The sequence below is a fragment of the Castanea sativa genome, chromosome 6 (assembly GCF_040712315.1).
Source record: "Castanea sativa cultivar Marrone di Chiusa Pesio chromosome 6, ASM4071231v1".
Lineage (NCBI taxonomy): Eukaryota > Viridiplantae > Streptophyta > Magnoliopsida > Fagales > Fagaceae > Castanea > Castanea sativa.
This window is the reverse complement of record NC_134018.1, coordinates 746984-773368: the sequence shown is the minus strand read 5'-3', so window position 1 is coordinate 773368 and position 26385 is coordinate 746984. Positions and strand designations below refer to the sequence as shown.

The 26385-nt window shown below is 36.2% G+C and overlaps 2 protein-coding genes across 2 annotated transcripts; one reads left to right on the top strand and one right to left on the bottom strand.

Moving 5' to 3' along the window:
• The first annotated feature begins 1804 nt into the window (after positions 1–1804).
• On the top strand, positions 1805–3243 carry LOC142641082 (transcription factor MYB80). The gene is made up of 3 exons (XM_075815455.1): positions 1805–2037; positions 2127–2256; positions 2516–3243. The coding sequence occupies exons 1-3, from the start codon at positions 1905–1907 to the stop codon at positions 3228–3230; spliced, it is 978 nt and encodes a 325-aa protein (XP_075671570.1). The 5' UTR covers positions 1805–1904; the 3' UTR covers positions 3231–3243.
• Positions 3244–3314: 71 nt separating this feature from the next.
• On the bottom strand, positions 3315–25740 carry LOC142641080 (proteasome activator subunit 4-like). The gene is made up of 35 exons (XM_075815453.1): positions 25374–25740; positions 20472–20574; positions 20264–20376; positions 19366–19488; positions 18396–18497; positions 18065–18230; positions 16879–16995; positions 16707–16774; positions 16507–16608; positions 16204–16420; positions 15785–16009; positions 15561–15688; positions 15360–15477; positions 15045–15263; positions 14803–14958; positions 14603–14679; positions 14298–14506; positions 13863–14079; positions 13691–13770; positions 13481–13598; positions 13218–13388; positions 12170–12338; positions 11883–11926; positions 11750–11792; positions 11530–11675; positions 11141–11235; positions 10108–11012; positions 8892–9173; positions 8707–8802; positions 7344–7522; positions 6839–6920; positions 6211–6335; positions 5202–5294; positions 3588–3741; positions 3315–3484 (listed from the first exon to the last, which is right to left on the bottom strand). The coding sequence occupies exons 1-35, from the start codon at positions 25532–25534 to the stop codon at positions 3443–3445; spliced, it is 5445 nt and encodes a 1814-aa protein (XP_075671568.1). The 5' UTR covers positions 25535–25740; the 3' UTR covers positions 3315–3442.
• Between the last annotated feature and the right edge of the window lie 645 nt (positions 25741–26385).

Genomic DNA, 26385 nt, shown 5'->3' with positions numbered 1-26385 from the left:
ATACAACTTTGTAGTTTACCAAAAGTCTTCTAACATTAAATGAGCCAAAATTGTCGGTTAAGAGAAACCTAAAAATCTAAAAAAAATTTCAAATGGGAATTCAACTTGTAATAGAATTCATTGACCTATTTAAAGGATCTTTAGGACAAAATTCAAGAAGGCTAGTGCTAGGGCTAGAATGCAAAACAGAAAATTGGAGCAAGAGGCAGTGCTGCATGTGGCTTCTCTGTAGCTTTTCTCCATGATAGCATTGTGACTATTTCTTTCTCTATTTTATTTGTCTAATTTAATGTTTAGTATTTTTATTTTTGTGTTTTATTTCAATAACCATAAGTAGCTAAATTTATAATTAGGATTGAGGATGAAACCTTGTTAAGGATTATCAGTAATATTTATGTAATTTGATTTTTCTCACAATAATTGTTCTTTAATGATTTAAATTGTTCATCAATTGACTAAGATGAGATTCTACATACGAGTTCAATCATATTTTCTCATGATTTAGGATTTGTTTTAATTAATTGAATGTTTGGTTTATTATTTCTTGATTTTAAAATTGGATATTTCTTGTGATTTGTTTTGCTACGGATATAATTGATAATTTGATTTTATACCTAGGAATCGAAGAAGAGCATGCTTTAGATATTTAACTAGAAGTTTTAATAATAATATTCTCCATGGTAGTAAGATTAATTTCTAGATTATCATGTAGTAGTTGGAAAAATTAATGATCGTAAATATATACTGATATGAATTAACAAGTCGGATTTCAAAACCTTAATTCCTTTCTCTAGATTGTTACATCCCTAACTGTTTTATATTATATCTTTGCTTAGTTTAATTATTTGTTTAGTTTATTTGATTTCAAAACAGCCAATTTCTATTAAACTAAATTATGATTAATTTGATTAAGGTTTAATTAATTTTCCTACTTTCAATCAAGTTTTAGTGGGTTCGACCTCGTTTTTTCAAACTATATTTCGGTACGGTTCGTACACTTGTGAGTACTTTAAAATTCACAAAGTAGTCATACACTTTTTGAGTGAGAACCACTTTGTTGTAAGATAGTGAGCTGCATTAAAATTGATGTACAAGAATACAAACTCCTCAACATCAGTACAATGATGTGTTATATCATATGATAGGGCCAATCCTATTCAGCAAGGCCACACGTGTATATGTTTTGTACGGACACTATAACGGTAAATAACTGTTAAGCCACCAGCCATTCTTGAGGGAATGTGTTAGTTACATGAAATATGGTTCACATAATGAGAAGATTTGTGTGTGTGTGACCCATTGAACCCCACGTGCAACAACCTTCGCTCTTGCAACCTTCGAAGGGTGACTCGGTTCAACCTTTTAAGGTGGATTTGTGTGTGAGTCAAGCAGAAAGCCACCCAATAATATATTTTTCATCTTTTTATTTTTTGCATAAACCCAAGACAAAGTTAAGAGAGTCAACAAGAGAGAGAGAGAGAGAGAGAAAGGGTTGACCGGGTGTCTTATGGGTGAGCTACCGGCCCATCTCTCACACGCACAATAGCGTTGAATTCTTTAATAAAATCATGCACCTTTGATGTCTCTTTGTTGCCTTCACAAATTAACACCACCATGCAATTGCAACCCCATTTCCTTTATATAAGAAAACCTACTTTGGTCTCACTACTCTCACATATTAGATATCTAACCAACCAAAAATATTGTTTCAGCTCCTTTCTTTTTCTTGAAAACATATAAAAAAAAGATTATAAAAGAGCTTAAGTAGAGAGAGGCAGTAGAGAATTCTCTTTTACTTGTGTCTCTTACTCTAGCCTTCCTTTTTCCATTAATTGCATTAAAAACATTTCTTGCACCCCACATTTGCTTTTATTAGGGAGGAGAGGAAAAAAAAAAAACCAAAGATGGGTAGGATTCCATGTTGTGAGAAGGACAATGTGAAAAGAGGACAGTGGACTCCTGAAGAAGACAACAAGCTCTCTTCCTATATTGCCCAGCACGGCACCCGTAACTGGCGCCTCATCCCCAAGAATGCTGGTTTGTGCTCTCTCTCTCTCTCTCTCTCTCTCACACACATAAATGTAATTACAAAATAACTTAGGCTACTTCTATATTTCATATACAAGGTCTTCAAAGATGCGGCAAGAGTTGCAGGCTAAGGTGGACTAATTACCTGCGTCCTGATCTTAAGCATGGCCAGTTCTCTGATGCAGAAGAGCAAACTATAGTGAAGCTTCATTCTGTTGTTGGTAACAGGTACAACACTACATGTTGCTCTTTGCTCAAACTGGAATATCAATATTCTTTTGCGAACTGACAAACATTTTAAGAGATTAAACAGAACACCAAGTGTGTCATGAATGATTAATCATCTCATTCTAATTGACCTCAATTTTTAACTTTATATTTATCCTCAAAGTCCAATGTTTTGTTAATTTGAACAAGCAGTTCTTTTCCTATTTTTTTGTCTCAATATTTTGGGTACTAAGTAATTATTTCCTACATGGGCATCCAGATGGTCACTAATTGCAGCTCAGCTGCCTGGCCGCACAGACAATGACGTTAAAAATCACTGGAACACAAAACTGAAAAAGAAGCTGTCAGGCATGGGAATTGATCCTGTGACCCACAAGCCCTTCTCCCACCTAATGGCTGAAATTGCAACCACACTGGCACCCCCACAGGTGGCTCACCTTGCAGAAGCAGCCCTTGGCTGCTTCAAAGATGAAATGCTCCATCTCCTTACTAAGAAGCGCATTGACTTTCAGATCCAACAACCCAATGCAGCACTAGGGAAAACCACTTCCACTTATACTAACAGTAAACAAGACGAAAAGGATGATACCATTGAGAAGATCAAGCTTGGCCTATCAAGGGCTATCCAAGAACCTGAGATGCTACCATCAAACAAGCCATGGGACAGTACTGGAGCGACATCTGCAAATTTTGCAGGGGCCTGCAGTGCTTTCCCTGCATCTATGACTGGATATCAGTATGGCCCGTCATCTTTTGGCAATGAAGGGGACAGATCACCATGGAGCCAGAGTATGTGTACAGGAAGCACATGCACAGCAGGGGACCAGCAAGTTCGGTTGCACGAAAAACTTGAGGAAGAAAATGGGGAGGATTCTGAGGGTGGGAAAGGAATCAGAAATGGGTCCAGCATTTTCAGTTCAGACTGTGTCTTATGGGATTTGCCATCTGATGATCTAATGAACCCAATAGTTTAAGAAAAGTTACAGAACAGGAGTGCAAAGAAGGCAGGAATCCTACTTCAAGGATTAAAAATAAACATCTTACAGCAATTATAATGATTGACATGTAAATAAAGCTCATTTCATAAATCATGATAAAATACAAGAAAAGGCATTATTTCTTGCTAATAATTTCAACTATTTGTGTTCAAACTATATCTTTGCTCTTACTAGAAATACAATGTAGGTCAAGCAAAATATGAAGATGAAGAGGATGTATCAGCCAGAACCTGCAAGTAATCAAGAAGAAAAATAATTTTAGGAAACAGATATAAAGTTTTTTTTTAACACAAGGCTAGAGTTCTTGGAGAAGTAATATTTCTGCAATGCTACCTCAAGTTGCTCTTCAGTAAATGAGTTTTTCTGAACATTCCATGTATCTGCATGGGTCCGCCGGAACTCTGCAACTGCTTTTGTAACAGTAGATTTTACAGGTGTTGGCTCCCCAGCAAAACGAGCCAGTAATGTAACATGCTCAGGTAACCAACTGGAGGAAAAAAACACCCTAATGTCGTTAAGGAACTAATATATCAAAAGGAAAAACAAAAAAAAAAATATATATATATATATATATATATATATGAATTGGCAATAAAAATCCATTTAGACCGTTCAATCTGATGTCCCATCCCTGAATGAGAGCTAAAAGGCAAATAGTTTGAATGTTATTGATATATTAAACAAAAAGGTTTCAATGTTTAAAAAGATCCAGCCTAGTTACACCAGAACTCTAGAAGAATGTAGGACTAGGCAAACCAAGAGGGTTTTAGCTCCTCCTCAATCCGCTTCCCTCAAACAAATCCAGTTGATGAATCCTTTTTTTTTTTAATAAATAACGGAATTGTATAAATCCAGTCAATGAATCTAAGCAAAACATGTGGTACAACTTATTTTTCAGCTTTTTGAAAATGGGATTGTTTGAAAAAACTGTACCTAGAAAAAGAGATTATAAGAAGCTGTACTTTCAAAAAGTGCAGGTTGAAAACACCACCAAATGGGCACGCAGTCAGTTTGGAGGGTCCTAACTTGCCATAAGGAACTGAGCTTATCCTTTCTGGTGGGGTGGAGGTTCATGTGAAGGTAAACTTTTTCACCAGAGATTTTGCACCTCATTTCCGCACATAATTTGTAGACCTTTTCACTATCTTCCATAAGAATGACATGTTTGTACATACACCACTCATTTTAGTCAAATAACCAAAAATCTTTTGGGATCTTTCATTAACTAATATTAGCTAACTAGTCACATTTGGTCAATTTGCACCCATTTAGACCAAAAACCAAGATTTGCTCTTTGGGTTGGTACAAGTACACCTATTGTTGACTGAAGACTCAAAGAAATTGGAATTTTTAGAAATGTTATTAAAGGAACAATCATAATTCAAAGTTTTCTAATCTATAAGTGAATAAAATTTGGCATGTAAATCCAGTGATACAACTTGGTTCCAATTTCAAATTTTATATATATATACAAGTAAAACAATAGTGACAATGGGGAGAGGGGAAGAGGGGATTTAAATCCTAGATGTCTCCATTAGAAACCCCAAAAGGTGTGCCAATTCAGCTACAAGCTTCTTGACAGTTCCAATTTCACATGTAAATTTTAAAAATAGTTTTATTTCAGAAATTTGCTGTAACAATTTACTATTGCTATGTCATCAATTACCATTTTAAGAAAACAGACTGGTGGGTTTAGTAACATTTGAACTCGCTAACTTCATCCCACCAAACCCACCCATTGGAAGCTTTAAGTAAGATACATTATGATTGTGTTGGCCATATATTTTCATAGTTACATAAACATCAGATTCATGCATCCTGTGTATTTAAGCTTTCCTTGTTTCAACAAAATTATTACTTAAATTTTTTTACGCATCATCGAAGTTGTTACAGCATATCTCTAAAAACTAACTATAAGATCAACTTCTTTAACTTAATGTAACACACCTGGGCATGTCATACGGCGCTGATAACACAGAAGCAGTCAAAGCAAGGACGGCACCATGTATAGAGGCAATGGAGTGACCAGAACTTAGATTTCTGCATTTATAGACATTAGATCAGAATAATGAAACTTTACACGAAGTACCTAGTAACAGTGACTCAATACAAAGGGTTCCAAATGATTCACATATGTAAATACATGAAAACATGCATGAACAACTTACCCGTTAGCATATGACTGCATTATTATTAGTGTTCATCAATACCATGAGGCATAAAATTCAGTACTTAAAATCTCAGGCAGATGAGTACAGATTTCTTTATATTTGACAATGCACTCAAGCACATATTGCATACAAAAATTACTACAATAACAACAAGAAACAAAGCCTTAGTCCCAACTTTTGAGGTCGGCTATGGATCCTCAACAAAGTAGTCAGGGTCAGTCATATGTATTATTTTCCTCCATTCTACTCAATCTAAAGTCATACTCACTGTTATTCCCTTAATTGACGTGTCCTTTTTTCTTACTTCTACTGTGATTTTTGCATATAAAAGATTATATACATTAAAAAGCTTGAATCATGCATCCTGATCCAAAATGCCTTCAACAGCTCAACGAATCAGCAGAAGAAAAGATTTAATTGATTTCTTTGTTAATAATTGTTCTTCACAACGATTCATTAAATTATTCTTCAACTGTACAAAGATATATTCATGAATCATGAACCAGCAGTCCGTCTGTTTCAACCCACTATTCATAATACTATCAGCATTTCCCCAAATCACTCTGGTTTCAACTTCCATGAAACAACAGAACCTTACTAGCAGAAATAGAACTTATTTATGAAATGCAAGCAGACGCGTTATACATGCAGGACATGAGACTCTAAGAAAGAACACAGCAGAAAGTGTTGTGCACATGAAAATGCAGATGAATGAGGGTTGTCTCCTCATCGAAAAGGCATATCAAGTAATTAATAACTAAGGGCTTCAATAACATGATTCTAACCTCTGCTTTCTCTTTCTTTGAAGATTATTTGCCTTCAAGTAAGCTCTATCACGAAAATCTCTTGCTAGATCTTCATCCCCGCCCTTCATTAGGCCTGCCAAAACTGCTGCAGCATGCTCTCTTACCTGAGCCAGAAGTTAGCTAAATAAGTTGAAAGGAGCTGAATTCTACCCCTAGACCCAAAAACCTTAGCTTCTTTTTTTTTTTTTTTTGATAGATAGGCCCAAAAACCTTAGCCTGTAAAGAAGAGCTATAGACTCCTAAAAGGTCCCAAAAATTAGGGCATAATTGGTTAAAGAGAAAATCTCAAGAACCACATAACTTGTTCTTACTGTTACTTGATTTCAGGGGTCTATGACTTCTTAATAAAAATGAGTTAGCAATATCATTGCTCTTATCAATAGCATCACAATCTTATGTGTCCAAATCTGAACTACCCAAAACATGGATCATATTACACCCAATATTCCACATTACTTTTCAAATAAGCATCCAAAAGTTAATACTTTTTACTTGCCACAGACAATCCCATATTCCAATTTTTGGAGGGGTTATCCCATCAGTGAACACCCTTAAAAATTGAAATTTTTCATAAAAAGAAAACTACTACTGTAGGTTAGAAACTTGCCTCCACTTGGTTATCTATAAGTAGCTTCTCCACAGTGCTCCAGATTTGTTGCTTCTCCACACTTGAGAGAATGAAAGTGTGCCTGTTATAAAGACATAACATGACTTTAAATGCCTCTGCCTATAGCAAACATTTCTCTAAAAACTATGACAGACTCCAGTCCACACAAGATATCAAGTCAATATAAGATATCATGAAAGGCTGGAGATATAGAGGTAATTAGAAGAAAAAAAAAACATCGAATCTTCCTTTATAAATGACATTTTTTGAAGTATAGTTAATCGTGCAAAAATATGGACACTGTTAAATTTAACTTCCCCAAGAAGAAATTTATTCAAGATTTGATATGCTAAACATATCACAAACCAAAAAACCCCTACCCCCATTCCCCCCCCCCCCCCCCCCCGGTCTCTCCCAGGGCCCAAAAGACTAAACTGTAACCAGCTATATGACTTGTAATCATTCAAGGATGCAATGCAAAGGGGAACATCTTCAGTTACCATACCTATACATAAAGGTTCGCAGATACGTCAGTGTAGCAGATCTAGTCCGCCAGTTAGAATCATTGGCTGAAGAAAGAATCACAGATACGGCCTCCTGGAGATGAGGTTCCCAGAAAATCCTCCATTTTAGCAGTTCAAAAGCAGCCTTGGCCAACGTTGACAAATCTTTATTTGATGTTTCCTTCAAAAGGCAGTAATAATTCTCAGATAAGAAGTTGTGATGCACAACCTACTAGGCATCATGATGCAAATAAAACAAAAACTCCTATAGTATATTGTCTCTGCGATAAATATCTCGAAAGAATTGAAATGTAATACAACAGAAACATCTTAGACTTTGTACAAGGAATCATAAATGTTAAAGATCAGAAAGGGCCATCAGTTTGCATCCTAAAATCTATATCACAAATCAGTATATGGTCTCTTGTCTGTCTCAGTCACCGCTGTCGAATTGCGCTTTAAGCAGAAAGAACAACCATGCTCTCTGATTACGGTAGTAGGGGCCCCACTGATGACTACCCCAAACCGAAGCACCCAAAATGAAAAGACAACTACTTCAGGTAGAAGGGACTCCACTAGTGACTACTCCCAAATAGAAGCATCCAAAATGGAACGCTAGCTACTTACATGGCAGAAGTCTGTCACAAGATATGAATGGCGTTGAACAGATTGTATGAGACTGCAAATCATCAATCTCTCTTAAAAAATAACTATAAAAGAGAGGAATGAGGGAGCCAAATAATTTAGCAGTTAGAGGGAGTGCAAAGGAATTAAGAGTCCATATGCCAAAGAGCACATTGGAATTGAAGTCAAAACAGAATTATGATTTTCAGTATACAATGATTAATCTCACTCAACAGAACAGAATTTCAAAATTACAAAAAGAAATCCATTTTCAGAGGGACTCCTATCTTTGATTTGTAAATTTACTTCAATACCATGCTGTAGATAATTTTGTAGGTTTGTACAAGGGGACACTAACTTTTTTAAAAAAATAAATTAAGGAGATACTACTAAAATTAGAGCATTCAAAGAAAACTGGAATAGCAAACAAAGTGAGATGTGCTATTCTGAAAGTTACTTGTTGGAAAATCAAAATTTTATAATTTAGAAAAACTAATTCTATCAATATTACTTCAGTGAAGGAATGAACAATTCCAAGTTCTCCCTGACATAGTGGTCAACAAACCCCAATTAAAACCTCAATACTAAACTGACAGGAACATATTTTTGCAATAAGTTAAACAGACAGGAAAATATTTATAAAAAAAAAAAATTAAACACTGGTAAATTTCAGAACCAAATATTAATACAATGCAAATCAGTAGAGTAATATTAACACAAGCAAACAGGTGCTCAACATACCTGCAAGGAAATTACAGGATAAAGAAGCCCCACAATTACATCCAGCAAATATGAAGATCTTCCAGACTTCAAAGACGAGATGATAAAATGGAATAGCTACACATAATAGGAAAAATAGATCCGTGAATAACAGATTTTATGAGTTAAAAGGATATTCAACAGAAAAGTTTTCTGAAAATTAGTACCGTTTCCATCCATTTGACATCATCTTGTGAATCTCCATTCAAATGTACATCTTGAAGTTTTGAATCTATTGGGGTCTCCAAATTGTCAGATTGGCTGGTACTCTGAATATTTATTACCACTTCAGATGCTCGTTTTATTAGGATCTGAACCCAACTTCCATCTTTAAGTCTGTTATCAATATCACTATTTCTCCCTTCATGTGAAAAATCATGATCCGAAGACGCATAAAGCCGAATGTTAGAGCACAATACAGAAAGGTTAACACCTATAGCTTCTCTTACCTGTCCATGTGAAAGATGCACAAAACAAAAATAAGAAAATAACTCCCAAGGTTACAAGGAAAATAATATTGTAATGGTTAGTTCTTTCCCTCAATAACATTGTAATTGTTATTTCTTCTCATGTTTAACATTGTTAGAATTATGTATGAACATTTAAATTCACTATTTCCTAATAGCTTAAAATTTTGGGACATTCGGTAATTTATTATGATATCAGAGCAAGAAGTTCTAAGTCGATCCTTATTTCCACTCTACCATTAAAAGTCCCACGTGTTAGGCCCCACTTATTAAGGGGGACTATGGGTCCATATGTGAGTAGTGTTAGAATTAATCTCGTAGGGAGGAAAAAAGGATGGAACATTTTTGGTAGAAAAGAGGGTGGAAAATTGATGTTTTCCATTGTTTGGTTAACAAGCAAAAACAGAGGAAAAATAGTGGGGCCCAAGTGTTTTCCACCTCGGCCCACTAAATTGTTATCTCCCCAAATTGGGAAAAAAAACTTAGGTGAAAAGTAGTCAAGTCAATATGATTTTAACTACCCTTCCACACCACTTTTTTATTTTTATTTCCCTACCCACCAACTATCATTTTTGTCCTATTCCAACCCCTTTTTAGTAAATTCACATAAACTACATTTTCCATTCTCTCATTTTCCTACTCAAACAAACAAAGAAAATTTATTTTATTTCTCATCCTTCCACTTTTCCATGCCCCCATCCTGCCATTTTTCCATGCCCCCAACCAAACGGAGCCTTATGGTTGTACGATTAAATTCATCATTTCCTAATAACTCAAACTTTTTGGACAATTAGTAATTTATCAAACATAATCTACACTTGCCAAAAAAACAAAAGAATTATCTGCATACATACACATGCACATACAACAAAAGTTAGACCAGAAATCAGTGAGACCTTCAAAGAGGAATTCTTACTTGGGCGGATGAATGGCACATATTACCAAGCAGCTCCTCCAAAAGTTCATTATGCAGCCGTATCTCAGCTGCCGGCATTTTCTGTGGGGATATTTCTATAAGTACAGCTGATAGAAAAGCATAGCGCTTGGCTACTATAGTGGTAGTTGCAGTCGAAGGTAAAGGATTTGCCAAACAATCTAAGATTTTTTGCCTCAGAAGAGGAACTTTTGTTCCATACTTTCCCTTTCCAGTAACTGCATAACGTATACAAGCTGCCCACTCAGGTATTGATTCCACTGATTGCGCTAAAATAATATTCTGCAACTGGGCCATCAACCAACTGTCCCATGCTTCTAAAAGACCATCGACATCAGAATGCAATACCCCAGCCAATGCTTCAGCGGCAACACATTGCTTAGACCTCTCCTTGGCATTTGCAAACTCCTCCAAGGTGCCTCTAAGAGCCAACAAAACTGGCATGCCACATTCTTGTATTAACCGTTTAAAAATCCGGGCAAAATTTGAGTAGAAGGTATCACTTCCTAATAAAGAAATCCAGCTAGGGGTACGTGGCCATGAAGCAGAAAAGTCAAAATAAAAACGGGTGATTGATTTGTCTGCAAAGCTCTGAAAAGATGAATTTCCATGTCCTCTGGAAGATGTGCTCTCTGTATCAGTGATTATGTGAACATGGGAAAGACTATTCAAAGTCTCATCAAAAAAGCCCTCTTCCTGAAAAACTTTAGTTAAAACTCCTTCCAGTGATGATTTTGTACTTTCTTGTAAGTCACCAGAACCAGAAGAGCCAGACTGTTCCCCAGCTGAAAGTTTATAAGGTGATTCCTTTAACAGTGTATTTAGAGCCGATATTGCAAGTATTCTAGTCTGAGGAAGTTGACTTTTCAAATTCTTCAAGAAGTGACCTGTAAAGTTTTTGAAATGAGAGTATTTGGAAAAGGTTAAAACTGAGACATATGCACTCAGTTAATTGCATGAGCACTATTGAAAAGCAAAGACACAATTCATCACTCAACAAGAAATATGTACTGACCAGCAGTTTCACTCAAGATCATTGAAGAGGCATTTGGGTCATTCCGAGATGCCATAGCCAACAGGAGCAGAACTCTATTAGCCATAAGATTATACCTGACAAAAAAAATTAAAAATTAAGACTATATCTAAAATGTTTACTATAATCGTAGGTTAAGAGAGTATCAATACTATGAACATAAATTTGCACTGAGTGTTTACTATACTTGCTCAAATGAAGATCTCAACCAATCAAATATTCATTCTATTTTCATTAATGGATAAGAGTCCACACAACAGTCCAAAACAATTCATAACATATAGGGGATAGCCTCAAACAACTTCAAATTAGATAAATAATGAGACTAAGAAAATATAAAAATAATAGTTTTCAAATAGTTAGATATTTACCGCCAATGCAAGCCAATGGAATCAAAACTCATAGAAATAATTTGAGAAACCAAATCTCCAAAAACTTGTCCATCCATGTCATTGTTTGATGTCCTGAAAATGCTTCTAGACACTCCAGCAAAGTAGATGTTGTATTTGACAAATAACTGTTGGCACTCAGATAATGTAAGCAACAGAATTCACAACTACACACTCTAAATCATCTAATGGGGGAATTTACCTCATTGATTGCTTTCTGGGCTTTCAGTGACTCATGATGGGAGCTTCACGAAGAAACAAAGGAAGGTTAAACAGAGTTTCTATTATATTTTTCAGAATCTAACAATTTTAAACATAAATCAATGCAGATTTACCTGGAAAGAATCCCAATGATAAAGGAAGAAAATGCTTTTGGATCCTGGAATAACAAAAGATATATCAGGAAGATGTTGGGTTACACACGTGAGTAAAGTCCCACATAGAATAATGATAAGAAAAATGAGTAGTTAATATAACATAATTGAGCACATACCCATAGGGCTTAGGCCTTTTGGGTTAAAATGTCTTTATATGTTATATTAATTATTCAAGGAAACTATCCAAGGTGTTTATCTATTCATCTTTTTAAGTTTGTTTTAAGTGAGTTGTCCTGAATGATTACCGTCGTCAAATGCTTGAGCACCGATTGTGAGGCAAGGACTGCACAAGAACCTAGAACCACATTTTCTGGTGCATTTGGGTCCTTTAAATTCTCAGCAAGAGAGAGAACACACTTTGAAATCATAGACGGCCATCTCTTGATCAGCTTCAGTAGAGATTTGCCAGCAAGTCTGGGAACCATGTCAAAATATTAAATCAGATATCATAAATAAAAATTACTTTAAAAATAAATAAAAATAAGAATAATAATCGAACACCATTCCAGCCAAAACCAAAAAAATAAATACTAAGAGAGATTAATATCTCTGAACCACTTGCCAGGAAAATATCAAAGGTTCTAACCATTAGTTTTAGGAATATGTTCCCACCCAGATTGAAAAACTCAAGGCATACCACATTCTAAGATCTGCCGGAAAACACAACTTAATATGTTTTTTTTCCATCATTATTCAATAAAATTCAAATTTTTACCAAAATAGCCAGTCAGACCACATTATATCTGCTAGGGACCCAACATGGAGGCTGCCATTGAGAAATTCACAGAACTCCTCCAAACTTGAGAATAAGAGCTAAAGTTTGATCATCATTTTTTTTATAACTTTGAAACTTTATAACTACCAAAGACATCACCTTATCTGCATGAGAGCAGTGTCTTCTAATTGATTTCATTCCCTTTATTGGATCATTGCTTCTAGAATGATCTTGTGCCCTTTTTTAATTATCATTTATAATTATTAATAAAAATTCAGTATAGCAGTCTATATATTAATTTTTAAATTACTAAATCTAAAATGCGCATTACATGTTCTGTGCTACATAAGTCACATTACATTCAAAATAGACAATAGGATTTAGTGCCCATTTGGCATAGCAGTCTGAAACCACACTTTCTTAAAACACAGATTTTTAAATCTCACTTTTTTCTAGGTACAGCTTTTTCAAACAGCACTTATTCAAAAAGCTCAGAATAGGCTGTACCAAACAGGCACTTAGAATATCTGTACTATAATTTGATCATATAGTAGGTCAAAAAAGATCGGTGGACTCACAAGCGAACAGTTTCATAACTATGCAAACATAGATTTAGAAGATCATCCATCAAGAGATTCAGATGATCTGATGGAATGAACTTTGCACTTGTACGTAATAGATGATAGGATGACTGTGAGGATCTCCATGTATTGTGCATGTATGCCTTATCAATGAGTGCCCACCTTGGCCTGAAATGAAAGAAAAGAATCAGTTTTTAAATGCTACAGCATTGATACATAATTTCATGTCAAAATAGAGATCCAACAAGAATATTCTTCACCTTCTCTTTCCCTTAGAATGAGATGACACAATAAAATTAATCGGAGGTTCAACTATGGCAGCAGATTCCAACTTCCAAGCCTGCCTGTGATTTGACCACTCATCATATTCCAAACTTCCTGTATGACAAAAATCAAGAATAATTTATGAGAGGCAGAACATAAAAGCAAAAGGATTGATATCCAGCTCATCTAAACACAGTGTGCATTACCATAGTTTGCTAATGCATCCATAATACGAATAATGAGTATCAATAAAATGCTGTCATCAGATTTTTCCTCTAACAAGTATCTGCTCAAAGCACAAAGATCAATAAGGTTTAGCAAATCAGACCCAGCCAAATAGGAGTAATGTCCAGAGGAATACTGAAGTTTAAACATTACTTGCATGAGGCATGAATAACCTCAGCAGCTTTTTCCCGCAGTTGAGTGCTGCCAACACTTGAACCTGTTGCTCCAGCTATTAAGAAAGAAGTATGATCTGGATCTTCAACCACTGCATTGCTGGAGGACGGCCTGAAATCAGGCAAGCAAGACAAAACACCTTGCAATGATGAATCAATCCGCAAAAGAGTCACTTTCAAGTGCTCTTTCTCATCTCCTGTGTGACAGATTGCATGTAAATTGTCAGATAACGGACAAACCTGTATAAATTTCATGTTCATCTGTATACTGAAAACGTAAATTAAAATAATGCGCCATTAATAAAATGATATATCCTGAAGAATACATCCTTTCTTTTGAGATGATATTTTTTATTTTTTACCACATCAGTTAGGTTATGGGAAAAGTTCCTTGAGGAATAACTATGATAATTACCTGAATCTGAATGGATTTTAGTTTGGCACATTGTAAAAAGATCATCCAAAGCCGCTTTAAAATGAAGATTCAAGAGTTCGTTTGCAAAATTAACTTCTTCATCACTAGGAATATGCCACTTAGGGCCTATTGGCAGTTCATTATTGGCATAATCTTTTGTGCTGATCCATTCCTCCAGTTCAGAAGCCACAGGGTGACGGAAGATGCACCTAAGAAACCAGAATTTTGAGGATTTCAGTTTCAAATAGAGAAATTAAATTAATAAGCATTTAAATACAACAACTAATGGAAAGAGGAAAACATACTTGTACTGATCAATAGGATAATAAAGAATCAGGCTACCAAGGAGGGAACGGAGAAGATGATCACCAGCACCATTGACCTGTCAAATGACCGAAAAATTGAGATTTTATAAAAAAAATAAACAAAAAAATAAAAACCAAAGAATCACAGATGCAAGCCTCAAGAGCAGGTACTTTAATCAACAACAGGACAAATACAAGACCTTCCAAGATGGAGAATCAAAAGCAGAAACAATAGCTTCCTTAAACTGATCCTTGTAACGGAGAAGAGCAGGACCCCCATAACTGATGGCAACTGATAGTGTTTTCAATTGATAATCAATTGATGTTTCAAGAGCAGGAGAAAGTGTGGGTTTTGCCTGGAAAGAAACCAATTCAAATTTCAAAAGAAGAACTTAGGTTCAACGTGAAAACATATAACACACACCATACATGGGAGAAGCACCTTTTTTGAAATAGAGGACTTAGAAGTTCCTCTTCCTCCAAATCCTGTAACTGGCACTCCTTCTAAAGAGGAGATAACAGAGGACAAAATGGGCTCAATAAGGTGAGTAACTGCCTCTTCTGGGTTTGAATGCACACATGCACAACAAAGCAGTCCAACCTCAGCAATTGCCCCCGGAAGGATATTTGTCTTCACAAACTTACAAACTTTTTTTAAAGCCTGTTAGGAGCATGAGGAAAAGTAATAAGAACATCTTTGATTGAGATTCTAAAATTCAAAAAGAACTAAACTGAATATCATTAACCAGAACTAAACCTGAGTATACAGGGATTTTGAAAGTCTCCCAAGCAAGATTTCAAGCATGCAATAGTAGTAAGGACCATCCTCAACGAGAAAAGTTCCTGATGTTGCAGATGAATGTAGACCTTCATTCCTGCAGCAGCAGTAACCAATTATTCCAATACATAATAGAAGTGTAGAACAGAAGATATGGAAGAACTGAATGTTAATACTAACGTAACACTGCTGGGTTCCAAGTGCAGGAGCAAGGAAAATAGGCGACATAAGAATTCATCAAGCCATTCAGAAAAACGAATCATAGGCAGGACTGACGACTCGTCTATGTTATCACCCAAATAAGCCAACTGCAAGTATAAATGGATTAGTAAAAGCATTTATTCATGGTTATAAGGGCAATAATAATCAACTTTTCTAAGAATATTACGGGCTTGTGTGCTTACATTGGAAAAAATGGAGCCAATTAGTTGCATGGTTGCCAAGGTTTTAGGAGGATCATTGGCATCCATTCCAAGTAATACATTGGACAATGAAACCATCAAAAGATCAGTGAACTCATCACCACTTTCAACTGATTCTACTGAAGTTGATTGGGAAGTGAGAAATAGTGAACGCCCAACAAATGCCACTGACATTACAGCAATTTTCAGCTGGTGGGTGGCAGTCATCTGACTAGACATAACGTTGGTGAAAGAGAAGTTAATGTGATGAAACAAGCAAAAATTAAAGGGGTGAACAATACTATTAATAGGACATTGTTTCACAAATGCAAAGGTGTTTTCCATCAGGAAAACTGCAGACAATCATTATAAGTTTCAACAATTCTGTGATGTAATGAAATAAAAGATACAAACTTACTTACCGTCTCTAAGGCCATATGGAATCGAGATGCCACAAAAGGAAGAACCAAAGAGGGCTCCACATAAGACAAAACAGAAGTTGCAGCAGCAACTGTCTCGGATAAATGCTCATTCTTGCTATATTGACCACGATCAATTAACTTCAGCACCACATTGACGAAATACATCCTTTCTGATCTTCCAAGAAGCAGTTCGGGCTGTCTACTGTTTTCTGTGTTCCTGCAGTAACAGTACTTTAGTAGAAAGAATAAAAATGTGCTAAAGCATGAAGAACAGATTTATATCATCATGCAGGATATTCTTACTGTTGCTCATGCTGTAGGCGTTTCTCGAATTGTATTACCAAATGGAACAAAAATCGCTCCAACGAATAAGTCCAACGACCACCATTGGAGGGATGGTAATATCTACAACAGACACCAGTAAAGAACTGACAGTTTTTATTACCAATTCACACACTTGGAAAAATAAAATAAAATGTGTATGAGAATGTGAGTGAACAAACTGTTCCAAGAGGTTGACCAATTTCTCAAACTGATCTTGCATCGAACTACCAGGTCTTAATAGATACACCTGCCATCAAAATTATAAAATTTATACCAACATCTTAGGAACCATCCAAATGGGGACCACTTCATGCAAAGAGTAAAATGTAGGCCATAGCGCAAAAATCTTACAATTGCTTTTGCGATGGCCTTTGCTGGGGTGACTGTTTTATTGGAGAACAAGAACCTTGTGTTTCGGGGAACATCCACAGAAAAAGGATATGATCCACTTCCATTTGCCACAGGAACCTGTGGTTCACAGATTGGGTGAAGGCATATAAGTGTGCATAGTAACAATAATAATAATAACATAATATAGAAATAACAACAACAATAATAATAATAGTAATTCTTATTAACAGTAGCAGTAGCAGCAGCAGTAGTAAGTCTTAGGCTCCATTTCATAGTTAAATGTTCTCCAGAAAACATTTTAAGAATTTTTGGGTGTGTAAAAAACCTTTCTCACACAGACAACCACCCCCTCCCCCTCTCTCTATCACACACAGACCTCCACCCTCCTTGCTCTCCTTCTCATACCCGAAGGATGCCAGCTGAGGGGCATGGGATTGTTAGCATGGTGGCACAGGGTGAAGCGGCATGGTGGCGCAGTGATCGTTGGTGCAGAGGGTTCATTTTTTTCTGATCCACTTGGTGGTCAAATGTTGGGGTTTGTTGAGGCACAAAGGCTTGGCGGTCAATGCTGGCAGGCAAGCTGTGGCCATCAGCACTCTGCTGATCTGCCACTGCAGATGATCTGTTATGGGTGTTGTGATTTTGGGATTTTCCACCAATCTGTAATGGGTGTTTGGGATTTTCCTGCTGCCAATCTGTAATGGGTATTGTGGATATGTAGGGTTTTGATCTATTTGGGTGTTTTGTCCAGTAACGGGTTTTGGTTGTGGATATACAGATTTTGTGATGGAGGAAATTTTGCACATTTTATCTAGCAACAAACACCGAAAAATAATTTCTGAAGCATTTTCAAAAATGCAACCAAACACTAAAAGAGAAAATGCTTTCCCTAGTAGAAAAAATTTTACATCGAAAAACATTATTCAATAAAACAAACAAAGCCTTATAATTATTTTAGGCCATCTTGTAGGAGCAAAAAAAAACATGATTTAATTGTTATTATTGATGCATAATCAATCAAGGATCTACAATTTCTGTCAAAATGTACTTCCACTTTATTTATGATAAGCATTAGTTAGAAGAAAATCATGCTCAACTACAAGACTCACATCCACATGCTAGGGACCACTGTATGTAAACAGTATCAATACATATTCAACACTATTTAAACAATTCATACACTCACCTCAAACATATTCAAGTATCTGGCAAAAAGTGTGGGTAAGAAACACTCCCATTCTATGGAGTTGCAGTTCTTTACAACACGAGCTACTAGAGCAGCCCATTGACTATTCCAAAATTGGCAATTTGGCATCGAGTCCCACAGGTCTATACACGATTTAATCCAATCACTGCCATGCCAACAATAGAAGTTAATTTGCCCAAACAAGCCACATAAAGAAAACCACAAAGAATAGGAGTTCTCAAAAATATGTGCTGCTTACAACAACAACAAGCCTTAATCCCAAATTTTTGGGGTTGGCTATGGATTCTCAACAAAAATATGTGCTGCTTACTTTGTAAAAAAGTCCTGGTTGTCTAAATTTGTAGGAAGAAACAGTCTCACAAACCCAGATCCTTCAAATGATGAATTATGCCATGGATTTTCCAATAAAGATCTGCAGATTTGTTACATTAGATGGTAAGCAACAAAAAGTAAAGAATGAACACACAGAGCTTTCACTATTATGACCACGCCAAAATTCAATTCAATTGGGGCAAGTGACTCCACATGAATACTATAAATTCAGTACAGTACAAAGTTTGAAGAGATTTAAAGCCTACATTGACCGCATTGATTTCTATTCAGGCTGCCTGTTTTTTGTTGCTGAATCATCAAAGGCTAAACATCGGGGGAGTACAGATGTTTAACAAAAAGTCAATACTGAAGTGACCAAATTGAGTTTTTTTATTATTTCTAAAACCTAATATTTTGGTTGTTTTAAGATTATTAAAAAAATAATATTTCCACAAAAATAACATGAATTTTCATAGACAATGTCTGGTGTACTTGGTGTAGCTATTAATAAAACAAATTACTAAAACTCTAGTGCATTCTGCCTCCATGTAAAGCTAAAGGTCAAAAACATTAAATATATGCCATATGTAACTTAAGAGATATAATCATACGTAATTCACTTTGAAAAAATCCAAAATCAAATTGAACCTACTGATGGCCAAAGAAATCCAAAGTAACTTCAAGGCTTTTAGACAGATCAACAAAATCAAAGAGAGAGATCCTCAGAACACTGACCTAAATAAAACAAATTACTAAAACTATAGTGCATTCTGCCTCCATGAAAAAGCTAAAGATCAAAAACATTAAATATATGCCATATGTAACTTAAGAGATAGAATCATACGTAATTCACTTTGAAAAAATCCAAAATCAAATTGAACCTACTGATGGCCAAAGAAATCCAAAGTAACTTCAAGGCTTTTAGACAGATCAACAAAATCAAAGAGAGAGATCCTCAGAGCACTGACCTAAACTCAGACCATATCTCAAAGGCAGAACCAGGTGGGAAAAACCTCCGGCAGGATCGAACAAGGGAAGTAATAGCCTCAAAATGCCTCTGTCTCAATCTCCACCCTTCAGGACCAGTATCCCTGTAACAGATGAATAATCCTAAGTCATCAGCATATAAAGTTTCCAAAACTAGGAAGTACAAGAAAAAAAAGTGTAAATGCAATTCAGTGAAGCAAAAAAAAAGCAATTATTGACAGGTCAAGAAAAATTCAACTATATTAAGTTGAAGGGAATGCAAAGTATGACAGCAACAAAAAGAGAACGACTTTAAGCTAGAGACCTTAGATCATTAAGAATTTACTTTTTGATACAGATTTTTTTTATTGGAATGATTTCCCTTTGCTTGATGTGGGTAATTTTGAAAAAGAAAAACCACAAATTTAAAGATGGTGTGCTCTCTTTTATTGAGCTGAAAACATTTTTTGTACGGTTGCCTGAATGGGCCCGAACATTTGGCACTAGATGCATGTTCAGTTGTAGAGTTTATTGATTCTATTTCCTTTTGATTGTAATTTTTGTATATTTTAATTCTTCAGGTTCACTGTATGTATACATCCTGTGTACATTATGCATTCCTCTTTTCAATAAATTGCATATTACTTATCCAAAAAAAAAGCTTCAAAAGCACTAAACAGTTTTAGTGCATAAATAGGAGATTGGTTATTTATACACAATCCAACATAACCTCATCATTCGCCTCATTCTTATTTGGGGGCGGGGGGTGAGCTGCCATTGAGTGTTCATAATAATTTATCATAATTTAACCAATCAATTAAATAATGGCAATACTTAGTTGAACTAAGAATAAATAAATAAATGAACAATACATTTTGAAGGCTAATACTTAAAACTCACCTTGTGAAATGTGTATTAACCAAAGTATCATACAAAGGTCGCCATTGAACTTTCAAGGACAACTTCTTCCGATACTTATTAAGTACCCTTACTAAGATATTTCCCCATCTAACCTAATCAACACAAACGGTACATCATATCAGAAAAGAAAAATTGCAAAAGTAAATATGTACAAGGAGAAAAAATTTCACATGACACAATAGATCACCTGGGCATAAAGCTTGTTTTGTGAGCTCTTAAACAACTCCAACCCTATCTCCACGAGTGTGCTGACATCTTCCAAAGATACATCACTTTTTGCCTTTATGAAACTGCATAACAAATAAATTCAAGTCAGATTTCAATCCTGTCACCAATCAATATAGATGGGACAAGGCATGGATGAGCTAGCTCCATCCGCTTCACAAACAAGTTCTACAATTACTAGCTATAAGTGAAAAAAGACCAGTCTGATAGAAGGACCAGAGCAACTATGTGCCAAAAAAAAAAAACAAAACAAAACAAAACAAATTTTCAAAAATTTCTGAAAAGAACGTTTTCAATTGAAAAGCAATATAAACACATTATATCTACATCTTCCAAACCAACTTATAAATCTCTACACCAGATTGAGACCAACCATTATTTGTGTGACAATTATTTGTGTGCCTCCAACATGAAAAACTTTACTATGACATATATCTCACATGCACCATCCATAACACATAGTAATTTGCTCCATGCATCTTTTTGAGTGACTCTCAGCGATATCCTTAGTACAAGGCCTGTGTAATTGGGGTCCATTGTACTCTGGTTTTTTAATTTTAATAAAGTTTTACTTAAAAAAAAATGTCATTTATAAAATAAATAAAACATAGTTATTTGCCATTAAGAGACTAATACATCTAGCAGGTTGGAAAAAATTATATTTATCCAAGGGAGCTAGAGTCACTCTTATTAAAAGCACTCTCTCTAATCTCCCTACTTATTTTCTTTCTTTATTCCCTATTCCTGCTTCCGTGGCCAACCATATTGCTAGACTTCAGCGGGACTTTCTCTGGGGTGGCCTAGGGAATGAGCCCAAATTTCACCTAGTTGATTGGTCTACGGTGTGTACCCCGCTTTCCTCAGGTGGGTTGGGGATTAGGAACCTGAGAACTTTCAATGTAGCTTTATTAGGGAAGTGGTTATGGAGATTTGGGCAACAATGGGATGCTTTATGGCGTCAAGTGATAGAGGTGAAGTATGGTTGTGATTGGGGTGGTTGGTGTTCTAGCTCCTTCTCTGGTCCTTATGGAGTCAGTTTGTGGAAATATATTAGAAGGGGGTGGCCCTCTTTATCTCGGTTTATTCTGTATGAAATCGGAGATGGATCAAAAGTGCAGTTTTGGCTTGATCATTGGTGTGATTCTTCTTCTCTTGCAGACCGCTTTCCTAAATTATATAGGATTTGTCGTATCAAAGAGGCAAGTATGGCGGATCTTATGAGGTTCGCTAATGGAGTCCTCCATTGGGAGATTCATTTTTGTAGGGATGTGCATAATCGGGAATTGGAAGCTTTCAGGAGCTTCATAAACACCATTTATAGCACTCCTGTAAGGGGGATTGGGGAGGATAAGAGATGTTGGCTGCCTGGTAAGAGTAAGGGGTTTACGATCAGTGCATACTACCATCTTCTAGTTAGCCATAATGAGCAGTTTTTCCCTTGGAAAAACATTTGGAAGCAGAAGATTCCCTCTAGGGTGGCTTTCTTTGTTTGGACCGTTGCCTTGGGGAAATGTCTAACAGTTGACAATTTAAGGAAAGAAAGGTTTGCATTTTGGATTGATATTATATGTGCAAGCGTAATAGTGAAACTGTTGACCATCTATTCCTTCATTGTCCGGTTGCTTTGGAGTTGTGGGATATGGTTTTTGGTTTATTTGGAGTCTGTTGGGTTATGCCAATGTCTGTTGTGGGGCTATTTGCTTGCTGGCGAGGTCGATTTGGTCGTCATCGTAATGGAGATATTTGGATGGTTGTTCCTCATTGTTTGATGTGGTGTATTTGGAAAGAGAGGGATAGTAGGTGTTTTAAAGACATTGAGCATTCCATGCCTGATCTCAAACTTCTTTTTTTCAGAACCTTATTGGACTGGTTCTCCGCGTGGAGAAACCATCCTTTTTCTTCCATTTTGGATTTGCTTGATGTTTGTAATGTTCATCTTTGATTTGTTCACCCAACCCCCCCCCCCCCCCCCCGCGCGTATACTCCCTGTGTACTTGGGGGGCTATCTCTTTTTTATTTCAATAAAGCTTTATTACTTATCAAAAAAAAAAAAGACCCATACATCACCAAACACCAACACAATAAAAGATAATGTATCACTAGTATTAATTATTAAATAAGCAAAATTAGAAATATATGTGATAAAGAGCCATATAGGCACAAGGCAACCCCTAATGTGCTAGTGCATGAGATCTTATACTGATGAACAGACACCTCCAAGCAACTGAAATCCATGGTGACAGCTTAAAGCTTGCTTTGAAAATGTAAGGTTTAGTAGTTAGAACTGGATATCTTCAGAATTTGTCAAGGTATAGCATGAAGTGTCTTCCATGTGAAGTTGTTACGGTCATTATGAAGTTTGTTAAGTGGGACAATAGTTTAACAATGTAATCACAAGTTGAGGATTACATTCTGTTATGCACCTCACTTTATTGATTTTTAACCAGATCTCTAATCGATTTTCATTCTTTTATAAGTGATTCTCTAATTGATTCAATTCCTGGCTTGAATCAGTGATCAAATGATTTTACATTTCAAAGGTCATGACACTTCAGCGATGCTTGCATTTGTTTATTTTTTTTGATAAATAACGTAAGAATATTATTAAAAATAATAAAGAAAAAGCCAAGACGAGTACATTGGGGATGTACTATGGGTACAAAAATCAAGAAACAAAAGAACAACGGTCAAGAAAAATAGAAAAGGAAGAACAAGAAAAATGAGAAAAAACCACACTCCATTCAAAAAGTGTGTGTAAGAAAAATGACTTAATCTCCAGCAAAGATCGTTCACAGCCCTCAAAACTTCTAGCATTCCTTTCTCGCCAAATGCACCAAATCAAGCAGTGAGGTACTAATCTCCAAACATCAATGTGACGATGTCGCGCAAACTTTCCTTGCCAAGCCTCAAACACCTCAATAACAGTACGAGGCATAACCCACTGAATGCCAAACAAACAGAAAACCAAAGACCACAACTCCCAAGCTATGGTGCAATGAAGTAGAAGATGATCCACCGACTCCCCACACCTCTTACACATAGAGCACCAGTCAAGAACTATCACTCGTCTTTTACGAAGGTTGTCTGTTGTTAAGATCTTACCTAAGGAAGCAGACCAAGAAAAGAAGGCTACCCTTGGAGGCGCCTTCGATTGCCATATCATTTTCCATGGAAAGGAAACAAGATTATTAGGGTAGAAGGAACTGTAATAACTTCTAACCTCAAAACTTGTATTCCTTGCATTTGTTTATGTTTATGGAAGGCAGGAAATCATTCAAATATTGGTTGAATGATTAGATTTATCATCTCCTAACAACTTAAGCTGTTGAGGTCACTTGGAAAAATTGGTAATTTATCATGGTATTAGAACAAGTGTACCTGAGTTCAAACCTTGTCTCTGCTCTACCTCCCATTTAAAAAGTTAAAAAAAATCTCATGTGTTGGGCCCCACTTATTAAGGGAAAGGCTAGGCTCACACGCGAGGGGAGTGTTCAAATATTGGTTAGATTATTAATTCACAATTCCCTAACAACTTAAGTTTTTGGGAGAATTAGTAATTTATCAAATATGTTTCTAATTTCACATCAAAATTTAAAACGATACTGATTTGGTAATTCACTGTTTGAACATCCATATTGAAATTGGTCAACCCTGAACTAGTCAAATGCGCTCCCTCAAAATGTTATGTCAGCACTTATAACAGACACTAGGGTCTACCTCTAGTGCACACCATCTATGCCATCTTATGAACCAAAACACTCCCAATCTCCCAATGCCAACTTGCATAAGAGGCAAAAGCCAACTATCATTTCTTTTGGATGGCCTATAGCAAAAAGCAATCAGTTAAGCAAGGACTTAGGTTAGCCTGCCACTCAAACCAGCCTAAAAGGGAGGGAGGCTCCTTGTATTCAGTGATGCCAACCCCACAAATGCAGCAGGGCAGAAGATTCCAATGATAAACTCATATTCGTAAGTAGTGCTAATTGGCTCCATTCCTAGAGGCAGAGTATCTATCAATGCCACACCCCCTACCCTCTAAATGCAAACACCCTAAAAATATGAAATTCACCAGTGCAAGTCCCAGGGGCCTTATTCCAAGTCTTGTATCCCACTACTGCCATAGTCATTTCTCAACTCCCACACGAATTTCCCTGCTCCCCGACTCAAGCTAAGGCATACATACTCTTCAGCAAAAATTTCTGTAGAAATGCCTCTATTTCTCAATATCAGGACAGATAAACAAGTTCATTATCTATTGTTTCATGTAACTCAACCCCTAAAGCTCATCTATCGCTATTGCTTAATTACTTCGATAAATTTATAAATAAATAAAAAATCACACCATTTTCGAGTGAAATTAGAACAGTTATACGTAGATAAATGTCATCCAAGTACCACCAACAACCCACGTAGTGAGGTAGGTAGAAATATGAACTAAAACAGCTTCATATAAGAAAATTGAAACAAAAAAGTTAAAGGGCCAAGCCATAAACGAAGAACAAAAGGCACCCAATAATCCACCTTAAACCCCAATCTTCACTGTCAATGATTCATTTCCTAACTCACTCATTGATCAAATGGGCACCCAATAATCCACAATTCAGAACCATCAAAATTATTGTTATTTACTCGTGCAAACGGAAGGCATAACCAAATTCTAAGACAAATTTCCACATGAATTCAGATAAGGAAAAAACAAAGCACACCCAGAATCGAAATGGTACTGAAAAATCTCAAAAGACCCAAAATTTAGAGTCAAATTGAGAAAAAAAGAAAGACCCAAGATCGAAAACAAATTGATAAGACTGAAAAAAGGAAAAAAACATAATCAAGAAAGAGCAAAGAAAATTAAAAGAAAGCTCACAGGTCGATGACAGAGATCCACTTGAGAGTGGAGTAGACAGAATCTGGGTCATCAGGTTTGAAAGAGTTCTTGACAGAGCAGACGACCCGCGAGAATGAGTCTTTCTCTCTCTTGGTCTCTTGAGCCACTGGTGGTGGAAGCCAAGCATTGTAGAGATGCATTTTTTTAGTGTCTTGAATTGAAGCAAATGAAGAAGTAGAAGAAGAACACGAAGACTTGGATGAAATGTGCGAGGAGTGGTATTTAGTATATATAATGTTTTATGTGCGTGTGAATTGGTCTGGCTTTTCTTTCTCAACAAGAAAGTTGGGACTGTACAGAACAAAATACCAAGGCCCCAAAATGCAAACAACGAAAGTTGCAGTTGAATGAGTGTAGGATGGTCCTACATGACTTTTCATTAACCAATAGGAAACTTAAAGGTGGTATGGTAATCTTATAGATTTTTCTAGGGGAGGTGAAAGTAGCCGGTTTCACCTAGTACTCACAAAAACATCTCCACTCTCTCTCTCTCTCCTCACATTTCGTTAGTGCTCGAAATAATAGAGTTGGTATCTAATGAGACCGCTCGCTGGAGCGGATAGAGCTGGTCGCTCACATTATGTGAGACTGTTATATTCACATTATGTGAGACTGTTGTTCCTTTTTTGAGTGACCGGATGTTATGATTGATACATAATAAAAATGGTTGATGTATTACTAACAATGATCATGTGAATATATTATATTAGACTCTTGTGAACGTGCATTGAGTTTGTTGTAAAAGATGGAGTTGGATTTGTAGAAATAGTCCATGGTCCACGCCCACCAAACTATTTTTCGAATGTCATTGTATGCTTCTCATCCTAGCCCACCATGGTGAGATAGCCTTCGTCATAGCGTCCCTCAACTTTGTGGACCTCTAGCTAGCAATTGGTTCTCTCAATCCCCCCCCCCCCTTTTGTAATGTGGATTAAAATGGGTAACTATGTGGCTTTGGGCTTGGCCAAGTAGTATAGGGAAGACAATGTGG

Excerpts from the sequence above, each read along its gene's own strand:
- LOC142641082 (XM_075815455.1), top strand. The coding sequence starts at position 1,905 with ATGGGTAGGATTCCATGTTGTGAGAAGGACAATGTGAAAAGAGGACAG. Across the intron at positions 2,038-2,126 it reads CCTCATCCCCAAGAATGCTG|GTCTTCAAAGATGCGGCAAG; the intron begins GTTTGTGCTCTC and ends TTCATATACAAG. Across the intron at positions 2,257-2,515 it reads CATTCTGTTGTTGGTAACAG|ATGGTCACTAATTGCAGCTC; the intron begins GTACAACACTAC and ends ATGGGCATCCAG.
- LOC142641080 (XM_075815453.1), bottom strand. The coding sequence starts at position 25,534 with ATGCATCTCTACAATGCTTGGCTTCCACCACCAGTGGCTCAAGAGACC. Across the intron at positions 20,575-25,373 it reads TGGATCTCTGTCATCGACCT|TTTCATAAAGGCAAAAAGTG; the intron begins GTGAGCTTTCTT and ends TTTGTTATGCAG. Across the intron at positions 20,377-20,471 it reads AAAACAAGCTTTATGCCCAG|GTTAGATGGGGAAATATCTT; the intron begins GTGATCTATTGT and ends TGTGTTGATTAG.